The sequence below is a fragment of the Otolemur garnettii genome, unplaced genomic scaffold (genome assembly GCF_000181295.1).
Source record: "Otolemur garnettii isolate 467f Iridium unplaced genomic scaffold, OtoGar3 scaffold00007, whole genome shotgun sequence".
Classification (NCBI taxonomy): domain Eukaryota; kingdom Metazoa; phylum Chordata; class Mammalia; order Primates; family Galagidae; genus Otolemur; species Otolemur garnettii.
The window spans coordinates 35,248,309-35,260,843 of NW_003852402.1; the positions used below are offsets into that span (position 1 = coordinate 35,248,309).

General features: G+C 40.0%; 1 protein-coding gene across 2 annotated transcripts in view; it reads right to left on the minus strand.

Moving 5' to 3' along the window:
• Nucleotides 1-1,031: 1,031 nt before the first annotated feature.
• TMTC2 (transmembrane and tetratricopeptide repeat containing 2) overlaps nt 1,032-12,535 on the minus strand; it is a 420,683-nt gene continuing 409,179 nt past the window's right edge. For both annotated transcript variants that reach the window (XM_023509446.1, XM_012814184.1), the window contains one exon: nt 1,032-3,713. In XM_023509446.1, the coding sequence (XP_023365214.1) occupies nt 3,534-3,713 (180 nt within the window). In that variant the 3' untranslated portion in view covers nt 1,032-3,533. The remainder of the gene's footprint in view (nt 3,714-12,535) is intronic.

The following is a 12,535-nucleotide window of genomic DNA, read 5'->3' on the forward strand; positions in this document are numbered from 1 at the left end:
TGCTCCGCTGGAGAAACAAGGACAGCAAACAAGGATTTCAGAGTAAGTCAAGTGAAAACTATACCTTTGTTTGAAAACAGAATCCATTCTGCAATTCTTCATACAGCAAGAGCTCTTAATAGCTAGCATTTCTGTAGCCTGGCATGTGCTATCACCAACAAGTTTTAGGATCCTGGTTATGTCACTTGAATTATATAGGTGGAAAGTCAAAGGATTTGGCTACGTGATCACTGAATCCCTTATGGGTTCTCAAAAATCTGAATTCCTAAGATGTTTTTACGGATAACTTTTCTTTTTTTTTTTTTTTAACAGATCCTCAGGGTCATCCACAGTACAGAACATGATTTGTGGAAGGTAAAATAGGTAGGAATGTGTTAAAAGAGTTGAGAAAGTTGATCTCCAGAGTTCTCGTTCAATGCCAGAGTGCCCACGTGACACTGGACAGGTGGTTTCTGAGCCCTGGTTCCTTATTTGCAAAACTGGAACATAACCTCACACATGCTTAGGATGTTTAGCATAAAGTCCTCATAGATAACTTTTATCTTATAACAGAAAATAGGCAACATATAGTTGTGTTACACAATGACAATTGTTAACATTATAGAATTTTCTGCCAGTTTTGCACCATAGCCACAATCCAGGGTTTACTTATTACTGGCTGAATAGGGTTGTGCTTTCATCCAAAACCAAATATGGCCATTTTTACCAAAACAATCTACTGAAGCAGGGAACTGGCAAAATACCCCCTCCTTGGAGTATTTCCTAGAAGTACTTAACCAAAGAAAATAAAACTGTGACATCTTTTCTGAACATGATAAACCCGGCAATATTGTTAGTTCTGTCAGATACCAAGTTATTAGTATTAAAACTATTAAAAATTGGTTATTGATTGCACATTAACTGCCAGTTATGTAACTCTGCATATTTGGTACTCGACCTCTACCCTTCGTATCTTTTCTCCTTATTCTGTGAAAATCCCAGAGAGTTTCAGTGTTGCTGCTGTCCAAGATAAAACAAGGCTTACACAATGCATTTGTTATCAATGCTTTATTGCTGAAAACAAAATCGAAATTCTCTGGCACATAAAACAATTATTTCTACAAAAGGAAAGCCTACAAATCTTGATAATTTATACAAATAACAGTTTCTCAAAAAATAAAATTTTAATTTAGTAAACTTGTCTTGTGCTCTATATTTTTAGCACTGTCTGCAATAATCCACCATAAATCCCTGAGCGGAGACTTTTTTTGATCATTTTCTAATGTGCCCCCTCCCCAACCTCCCCCCCCCCCGAGTTGGTCAGTTACTAAGTCCAGCCCTGTAGTGAAAAGTGTCAGGGACATTTTAGTTATTAAAGATCCATGCATTTTATGACACAGGCCCAATTATTAATGCTACTTGGGCACTGGGTCAACATGAAGTGCCTCTACTGTGCATTTAGTGAACCTATTAAGAACCAAGTCTTTGAAAGGGATAACAGTAACAACAAAAAGACGTACAATGTTAAGCCTAGGAAATCATCATAGGTCAATAACTATTTAAATAAATACAAATGTTAGACACTGAATTAATCTCTATAGCCTTATATAAAATTTCTTCTTTTTTTTTTTTTTCTTTTTCAATTGCCAATGCACTAGAAGATGAAAAATAACTTCAACCCACTGTTTTGGTTTGACCATGGGTTTGTTGTTAAAGATCAGTCTGAAAACACAGTGATTCAGGTATAATTTAACTTTTGGCCCTTGCAATGACATGTTTACAAAATGATACACAGATTAGGAGGGCCTTCGGATGAATACCATCAAAAAATCTCTCACTACATTTGCCCTTCTCACAAAACACTAATGCCATAGGAGCACTACACTTGAAATTCTTTACCCCACTCTATTCGGATACATAGAAACACACAGAAACTATGGAGAAAACAGAATAGGATGCCTTGCATGGCCAGCTTCCCTTACGTGGGGATGCTGATCATATATACATGAGTGTGAAAGAGAAGGGAAAAACAGGCCGTTTTCAGTTGCAAAGAACTATCTTCACACATCAAGTTTTGTTCTGTGAATCTGCTATGGTAGAACAATAAATAAATAAATAGGTAAGATACAGTTTAGGTACTTGGTCTATGAAGAGGCTGATGATGGACTCGGGTTACATGAAGCAAATTTAGCGAAGTTTGACTGCAAGCCCCAGACAGTTCAATAAATGTGTTTTCTCTACTTCATTTTATAGTCTTTTCCTTGCGAAATGGTCATTGAAGTGATTACGTATCAGGGAATGAAATAAAATACCAAATCTGCTAGTGAAAAATAGTTTTCAACTGAGAAAAGCACTTGGCATAAGACCTAGTAACACGCAGGCTAATTCTACACTCTAATGCAGCTAAAAATACGCTATTTTTGATGTCTTCAGAAAGAAAAAAATAAGTCCTCGAAAACTTGTTAGCATTACTGTTTAGAGACCTATTAGCAAGTGATTAGCATTTCATACCAACTGTTTCCCAAACACCGAATCTGTGGCAACCCATCTCATACTCTACACTTTGTGGAGACTTGATTTTTTTTAACCAGCAACATCTGGGAAGCACAAAGCACCTTCCCCTTTGTCTAACGGCTACTGATCAGGGATTGGAACAGAAGCGCAGATAAATTTCCCTTTCCATTCTCCTATGCAAGGATGCACATGAACCAGGAACAGCCATTTTTAAAAGGTCTTTTCAAAAGAATTAATGCAATGAATTCTACTAGGCAGTCTGGGGGGAAAACAGTGGCGTCATTAAAATGTACAGATACCTTCCTGACATATTTAAGGCCTCCCCAGTCCCTCTCACAAGATGAGTGTGAAGAATGGTGGGCTGGATTCTTTCCGTATCCTTTTCAGAATATGAGAAACAAGTGATGTTTAAAAGAATGAAGACAGGAACACGCAAAGCATAAAACATTATATGCACTTGTGAGGAAACAACTGAAGATTCTGACAGATCTTGAAACAATACTAAAAAAAAATAAAAAAAGTTTTCTAAGCTTCAGAAATGGTAAGCAGGCTGTCCCACAGAGGGAAGGAGCAGCGCTAGGACAGCCAGAGGCTCACTGGGTTTCAGGCTACGCTGTAATCACTCCCCATTCACACTCCACCTTATACTTTCCTGTGGCTGAATGGACACTCTGACTTCCTCTCACAGTGTTTAAGGAAAAATACAATTTAGAGATTAACTTTGAAAATGAACCAAATCTGTAAGGTAGACACCCCTCCCTTTTCAGAATGTCAGAAAGACCGTGTGTTAAGTGCTCTGGTTTTTAGTCTATGGGTCACAGTTACATCCTCCAGGAGGTTTCCAACGTTCCCCTTTTTGGTGTTAACAGCTGTGCCAACAGCAAAGTGGATTCTCCCACAAGTGGCAGTGACCTCCAGGACCTCTGCCCCCTGGTCCTGAAGTCCAAAACCAGCTCTTATCACAGCCCTGCTGAGCAGTCCCGCCTGTTAGAGAAGCCAGCTTTTAGAAAATGCAGGAGGATGGGTCTTGGAGGCCGGGGTCAGGTCTTGGACGTCTTCAAGCCTTGCTTCTCCATGATGTTCCAGAGTTTGCGGAGGTTGGACTGCGTGATGACATCGTCCGGCTTGAGTTGCAGCGCCCGCAGGTAGTTGGCCTCGGCCTGGCGCAGTCTGCCGTTGAGGTGCAGGATGGCGCCCAAGTTCATCAGCGCGGCCGGGTACTGCAGGGAGAGAGGAAGCAGACAGACCATCAGAGCCGCCGACCTCGCTGGGACAGCACCGCTGCGCATCCGCTCAGCCAATGATCCCCGTCTGTCTACAGGCAGCGTGTGCACGCAATTTAGCATTTCTACACACAGATAACCAGGGAGGAAAAAACGTTTTTAAACAGCTGCTGTGTACTTTGTGCTTGGAACAGGATGAGCGTCCAGAGAAATGGTATTTTTACCTTAATGAGGAAGCAGAGGCCCAGTACGAAGCCCTGCTCGGCTTCTAGGTTTTGAGAAACAGTGAAAAGGGATACAATTTCGGATGGAAACATGTAATTTTTTTTTTCAACTTCAATATAATTTCTGTCAATAAAGGCCAGAAATAAAAAATGGAAGTAGGAAAAGTTGAAAAATCTGTGTCCACTCACTATTTTCTCTTCTTAGCAATAGTCTAAGCTTTTAATGCAAAACAATTAAAAGCAGCTATAAAATTTTACTGATGTTTCCAGGGTAAAAACCCTGAAAAAAAATTCAAGCACAATCACTTTAAAGTGCCTTCCAAACCTAACCTAAGTAGTTTAACAAGACGATTCTTTATATTTAAAAGCCAAGTTGTTTTTTTTAACTTTTAGTGGTGAATGTATACTCTAAATATACCAAAGTAAAAAAAAATACCAAGATAGATAAAATATAAAAAGTAATTCTCATAGAATTTTCAGTAATGCATGATAATTGAATTACAGAGCCAGTATGTGAGGAAAAAAATGAATTTTTTTAAAATTTTGTATTTATTTATTTATTTTTGAGACAGAGTCTCACTATGTCGCCCTTGGTAGAGTGCAACACAGCTGACGGCAACCTGAAACTCCTGGGTTCAAGTGATTCTCTTGCCTCAGCCCCTAGTAGCTGGGACCACAGGCACCCACCACAACGCCTGGCTATTTTTTGTTGTTGTTGTTGCAGTTGTTATTGTTGTTCAGCAGGCCTGGGCCAGGTTCGAACCCTCCAGCCTTGGTGTATGTGGTCGGCACCCTACCCACTGAGCTATGTGTGCCACCAGGAAAAAAGTTTTTTAAAAAAGGCCTGAGTCACAGACTATTAGTTTGATACAAAGGTTTCCACCCACAAATTCTCAGACATTAGTCAACAACAATAAAAGTTCTTCCCAAAGGAAAACTTATTCTGCTTGCTATCTGCAAATAAAGGCTGTTTCAATCTTGTCTTGTCCCTGTAACCTGCGGCTAACAGAGGACAGCTAATATTTTGGCAGTAACACAGGTGCATTATGTCAAACACCAATAAAATGTAAAATGTTTGTTATGATCATGCTTTCATTTTACAGATAGTATCAACTATTAATTGTTCTTTAACTGTGCTCCAGCCTAAAATCGTTCATTATTAAGATTTAGTAATTTCCCGGTGAAATGCCTTTTGTAGCTGAATTCATGTGATTGCACTCTTCAGTGTAAAAACAATTATTTCTGACCCCAAAAGATGCAAAGGGAGACGGTGGAATGACTTAGAGCAAACTGACTTTGAAAACTATGATCAGACTTGGGTTAGGAAATCTGAGTTTGAGTTCTTTCTCAACCGACTGATCTTGACTTTGGTGAAGTCTCCTAACATATCTGTGCCCAATTCTAACATATCTTTGCCCAATTCTTTCATTTTTGAAAGACATAAGATCGACGTCTTTGCGTGCTGTTACAAAGGATACGATGAGAAAAAATAAACAGATACGCACACACGCCACAGATGGCAAGTTCTGTTCTTCTAGTCTCATTTTGTTTGAGATCTCACACATATATGCTTGTGCTTTTTTTTTTTTTAATTCGGCTGTACATATCCTTTAAAATTCTGATTTCAATGCCTATATAATTTGTCACTGGATGCAGACCAAAATTCTAAGTCTTCCACTACTGAACACTGTTTTCAAACTTTTCTACATCCTTTTCTCTTTTCTAAAAATAATGTGGCAAATATAAGCTATCCCTGACCATCCAAAACCTTTGGGCCAAGATGACTCCATACTTATCAAGAAAAATACAGATGGTCAGTTTCTACTTTTAAACACCAATCCAAATAAACACAGCTCTAAATTACATGCGCAGAAAGCTCCACATCAGACACTGAAAATGCCACCTCCTCCTCTGTCTTCCCGAAAAACTTTGTCATCACACCACTCTTTTTATCTCGAGTTCCTTGTGCCTGGACACGTTTCTGGAATAAGTCTCCCAGCACAACCATCAGTAAACTGCTGGTGAAGTGTTCTCACAGCCTGAATTACTAGAGATGCTAAAATAGTAGATAAAATGCTCAGACTTCCTGCCACCTGAGTAGGAAGAGAGGAAACTGGGAGGGAAAACCACTGGTAGAGACCATTCCCTAATAACCAGAAATGGAAGCGGCCCAGTGATGAGGCTGAGACCAGATGGCTCTGTGGGACAGTCGCTGTCCTGAATCCTCTATTACTAAAATGTCTGTACTTGCAGTGTCTGTATCTATAACTATAACACAAAGGGATCCTTAGAAACACTCAGAGGTTATGGACTCAGGCAATTTAGGTTCAAGTATCAGTTCCGCCACAGAGAAGGGCACATTTGAACAAGAGGGCTGAGGGCCAGAGAGCTCAGTGTCTTTGACAAATAGGACGGTAACGTGTACTTCCTAAGGTTTCTGAAGATATGGGAACACAAACGTTTGCCTTTTTTCCTCCTCCTCTTCCCGTTTCCCCTCATCATTTCAAAAACACAAAGTGGAATCTCCTTGTTAGCATGTCCAACAACCAGGGAACCCAAAAGTTGAGGATTTTTATTTTGTTTTCAGATAAGAGTCTCACTTTGTCACCCTGGATAGAGTGCGGTGACCTCATAGCTCACAGCAACCACAAACTCTTGGGCTTAGGTTCAGCTTCCTGAGTAGCCGGGACTGTAGGCATGTGCCATCATGCCTGGAAAATTGTTCTGTTTTTTTAGTAGAGACAGGATCTTGCTCTTACTCAGGCTGGTTTCCAACTCCCAAGCTCAGGGAATCTACCTGCTTTGGCCTCCCAGAGTACTAGGACTACAGGCATGAGCCACTGTGCCCTGCAAGTTGAGGAATTTCACACTGACCCTATTTTTACTAGTTTTCTAGACTTTTAAAGGTTAACGCTGCCAGAGATGAATGTAAAAGTGGCTGGTGAAGTATATATCATGCCAAACGAGGTTCTTTTGTCCTTGGAACACTTTGGAGTTACCTACCCACAATCAAATTATTAAAAAAAAAAAGTATTTAAATATTGTAAGAAAACACAAGAAGTTAAATCTGTTCTGATGAATGAGTTCTGAATGCTAATTATCATGGTGTTTTTGCAATAACTTTAATTTTGCACTATCCACACTAGCATGCTATTCATTAAACAAAAATAATCACAAATTGATATTATGAAGTTAATGTGGGATAACAGATCTCAAGGAAGCTTAGATTCATTAATTGCTTCCCCTAAGGACTAAAAATACACATAAACTAAAAGTGGGCTTTTTTAAGAACAGCATTCAATATGTTTGAGCAGATACACATTTTAGGTTCAGCTGTAACATTCTGGTTGGAAGATAAATGTCAGTTTTAACAGAATACCCTTTTTTTAATTTTAAAAACCTACACATGTGTATTACCTGCTGCTGAAAATGTCACTAGAGCTTCTTATTTGAGTGAATGGAACTGATGGAATCTAGGTAACTGCTTTGAAAGTGTCAACAGTTGGCGGGACTGCAGACTAACACAGCCTCTTTGGAAAGAAGTATGGAGAATCCTCAAAGAACTCAAAATATAGCTTCCATTTGGTCCCACCATCCTATTACTGAGTACTACTACCAAGAAGAATCGTTTTATCATAAGGACATCTGCACTAGACTGTTTATCACACCTAAATTCACAATTGCCAGGATGAGGACTCAATCCGAGTGCCCATCAACCCATGAATGGATTAATAAACGGTGGTATGTTTATACTACGGAATACTCTTTAGTCACAAAAAGATGGAGACTTTACATGTTTTGTATTAACCTGGAGAGTGTTGGAAGAATATTCTCTTTAGTAAAGTATGACAAGAATGGAAAAGCAAGTATCTAATGTCTTCAAAAGTGAAGCCAGTAGATGAACTAATACACACCCACACAAGAGAAAAACTCGATTTAATTCAAATTGGGGGAGGAGGAGAGGGAGGATGGAGAGAGAAGAGAGAGGGGGAGGAGGTAGGGGAGGGAACATGGGGGAGGGGAGAGGGAGAAGTGATGGGAGGGGGAGGTAGGGCGGGAAGGAGGAAGGTCGGTAAGCTCTCACCTAACAGGCGCAGTGTAAGGGTACATGGCACACTTCCTGGGTGAGGGGCACAACTGCAACAGATATGGTAGTTAACATTGTAACTTAATCATTTGTACCTTCATATTAATCTGAAATTTAAAGAAAAAGTGTCAACAGCTATTTTGACATAAACAACCTCATGTTTGTTAAAAATTTATAAATGAGCCTGGATACAGATTCCAACTTCTCCTACTTGGTTTTCTGTCTTCAAAGGCAGGAGCTTTATCTTTGAAGCCTGCTGAGTCTCCCCAGCCACAGCAGAGCTGGGGCAGCTAACTGGGTGCCCAGCGGAGTGAACACCTTTGGGTCTCCCAGCTGAGCTATGCAAATTGTAGTTCAGGAAGTCTCACCAGCATCACCGGAAGCTTAACAGAAATGCAGAATTTCAGGCCCCGCCTCCTGAATCAGTCTAGATTACAAGAGCACCCTCGGGTGCTTTATGCTCATTAAACTTTGAGAATAACTGTGCTAAAGGTCACTTCTAGATCATATCACTTTATAGTTTGTGTGATTAAATTTCCTGTAAGAGGTTATGATGTATAGAACTACGTATGTCAGATCCAATGTCTACCCTCCCCAAAGTAGGATTCTTCTCTTGGTCATGCAAGTATTTAAGGTAGTTAATGTTCAAATAACAGAAGCTGGCTCAGCACCTATGGCTCAAGTGGCTAAGCCACCCGCCACCTACACCAAGGTGGCGGGTTGGAATCCAGCCCGGGCCTGCCAAACAACAATGACTGCTGCAACCAAAAAATAGTCGGGTGTTGTGGCGGGCACCTGTGGTCTCAGCTACTTGGGAGACAGAGGCAGGAGACTTGCTTGAGCCCAGGAGTTGGAGGTTGCTGTGAGCTGTGATGCTACAGCCCTCTACCCAGGGGAATAGCTTGAGGCTCTGTCTCAAAAACAAAAAACAAAAAAACAAATAACAGAAGCCACACATGGATGCTATTTTTAAAAAGGGTATGAAAAGCCTTCTGAGAACCAAAGAAGAGCACGTAAAGGTTTCTAAAGAGATTTAAATACTACTTAGCTATATAACAAAATGCAAGACCTTCAGGTAACTGGCTGGCTGCTTGCTGTTTGCCAGCTGTAACTCCTGGGCCGGGGAAGAGAAACCCAACCACAGCCACCACTCATGTCTTCCTCGCATGCATCCTCTTTTATTAAAGACAGCTGATGAAATTTTCAGCCTGTTAAACCAAGGCATTCAGCAGCTTGCAGCCCAGTAACATGGGGCTCCTGGCTCTGTACAACAAATGACACCACCTCCTGCCTGACAGACCAGAAAAAAGAACCAGATCGTTCTTGTTTCCTTGCAGAGGACAGATGCTTTACATCAAAGGAGCGGACTGGCAGGCAGACTGAGGCTGCAGATGACAGCCTTTGTTCAAGTGTCTTGGGAATTCTGCCTTTACTGTATTCTACTGTAGTCTTTGACTTAATTCTACAACATTGGGGGAAGAACACAAAATTAAAATGCTGGAGGTAGAAAGGTGCGAGGCAGAACAAAGGCAAGACTGGGGAGGTTTGATTCTAGTCTAAGACACTTTAGGCTCCCAGACAACCCCGCTGAGTGCACAGGGAATGCTGAGCACATGGGATGGGAACACAGATGTTTTCCTGGCCTTACTATCCTTTAGTTTTGGAAAGAGACCTACGGAGAAGAAACAGGGAGGTTACATGGGGACTGGGGATTGGGCTTAGTTGGGATCGGGATTTAGTTTTGGAAAGAGTCCTACGGAGAGGAAATAGTGAGGTCAGATGGGGAATTGGGATCGGGCATGCACGTTTTTGTCGGGAACAAGATTACTATGTAGAACACTGAACAAAGGACTTGGGTGGGGCACAGAGAGAAAACTAAACAAAGCTTGGTGGAGATGTCCCCAATAACAGGAGTTGGAAACCCAGGCAGCTGTCCGGTTCTTTGTACCCCATTAGTCACTGCGGAAACTTCCCTTCTACGAAGGATAATGGACAGGCAAATGACGCAATGGAAAAGAGGAAGACAGATAAAACACACAGATATTTCTAATAATTTAAGTACATTTATTCCCATTTAAAAAATCTCCTCACGTTGCTGAAATTTGTGTATTTGCAGCTCTGTGAAAAAACTTTTAAGAATGAATGACTGGAGTGGGTGTTACTTTGTCACTGCTCAATTTATACACCATATATTTTGGAGGTGTTGTCAAGATAACCACCTTCGGCTATCCTTCTGAATATAATTTGAAAACTTAAATGAGTTTGCACAAGCTGAAGTTTTTAATGGAGTCTCGCTCTTTTCAAAGTAGTTACCAAATAAGTTAATGAAGCCTGCTCACCGTCTGAGGGGAAATTGCTTACCCAACTGAGTCTACGGGAGCAGTAACCATACCGTGACGCTTAAAAATGAAGGGAATGAGCATTTTAAGAAGCCTATTCATGAAAAAGTGGATTTATACATGAATTTATCTCTATGTTTATTTGTGCCTTCTACATGGCATAAATTTATTAAATAGTTATTGAATTAAAGTTTTTAAGATAAAATGTCAGGCTTATGGAAAAAGCATAACATGTACTGGGAAATTATTATTAATAGAAGCGTTATTCCTTTTGGTCCCATTATGACTCCACTTTCTCTGTTTCTTTGGCAGGTTTCCTGGTCTGATGCCAAGCTAGAATCGCACGGAATCTCTGATTACACCTCACACACACACTCACCTCCAATCAGTACGTTTTGGTGACTTTACCCTCCAAATCTCTTTTAAATACAAATTCTTCTAATTGTATACTGCTCTTTTCTTTCAACGTATTTTAATCTAATCACTGTTTCTTGGATGATAGAAATAAAATTATTTTGACACAAAGAATAAATGAACAGATGAACAATAATGGGTGACAGTAAGTAAAAAAAAAAAAAAAGACCCGAGGAAAGCCTTGTACAGGTTTTTCCTTTTATATGTTATGCATGCAGAAATTTCAGAGAATATGACAACAACCAGGTACTTGCCTAATAACATTTTATAAACTCAACCAAAGCCCCCAAATGTATCTCACTGTCCTATTCCTGACCACTTCGCTAAGAAAACACCATCCTGAAATCGGTATTTGTTGATCTAGAGGACGTTTTATATTTTGTGTGCCCATTACAAATATAAATATTTCTTAAGTTTTAAGTGTATAGACTTGGCATCATTGATGGCACAATGTCATCCTGCCAAGCATCCGTCTGGAACTTGAATTGTTTTGCTCAATATTTTATTTTTCAGATTTATCTATCTTGATATATGTAAGGTTTAATTCTTTGGCATGAAGTCCACTGAATGCCTCCCTTCACGCAATGATGGAATATAAACTCTTTTAAAGGTGGGGGTGCTGCCATCAGTATTATTGTACTTCACCTGTACTCTCATTTATGGGAGAGTTTTTGGGAGTAGAATTGCTGAATCACAGAGAAACTTACTATTGGGTGCCAGCAACTTGCCTTTCCAGGTTTTGTATATCAAAATGCATTAACATCAACATGTAACAGGAATCCTTTTATACCATACTCTTAATAATGCTTAACTTCCAATTTATGCTAAATTGAAAGTTGTAAAATAGCACAAATTGATCATTTCAAATCTGAGAATGTACAATCTGAAATGTTATAAAATCTGAGACTTCTTGAATGCAGACATAACACTCACTCACTAGAGGACAGTGGATTTTAGGATTTGGGATGCTTAACTGGTGAGTTTAAAGCAGATATTCCAAAATCAGAAAAAAAAAATTCTGAACTCCAACACACTTCTGGTCCCAAACATTTTGGAAAAGGGATGCTCCACGTGTATCTTATTGTATAATTAATTTCTTTTGCCTGATTCCTAGAGAGGTTAATAATATTTCTGTAAGTTTTATTAGCTTTTTGTATTCTGTCATCAGTGACCCACCTGTTCTTAATATCTAGACAGAGTCAATTTTGTAAAAGTTTTATCTAGTGATATTTAAAAGGTAGTAACAGAGAGCCACAGCTACAGGTCCCTAATTGGTCTGCCTACTCTGATTCTTTCTAAGATTGAGAACCAGATCAACACTATTTCTGCAAAGAAAAATCTCTTTAAAAAAATGGAGACTGCTTGATATAGATTCTTTTTCAGTTGGGATGTACAGTGATAACAGAAATCTGGGCATCCAGAGGGTGGGCTCAGGGAGGGAAACAGGGGCCACAGGAATTGCACAGTAACCACGGGCCCAGATGAGTGTGTAAGGGAGACTGATGGCTCCTGTATTGAGCTAGCAGGCAGCAGAAACTTTTCTTTTATAGCTGGTCTTTATCCAGATGCCTTGCTGTCTTCTTAGTGCCTTTTTTCAGGTACAGGAATAAAATAACTTGAGGTGAACAATACATTTGTATTTTACCGTTCTTTCCCTCTGCACTCCCGCTGGTACTGGGTGAGTTTAGCGTCTCACCCCATTCCTATCCTCCATCAGTCTCTACCCCTCTCCACTCCCGCTGGTACTGGGTGAGT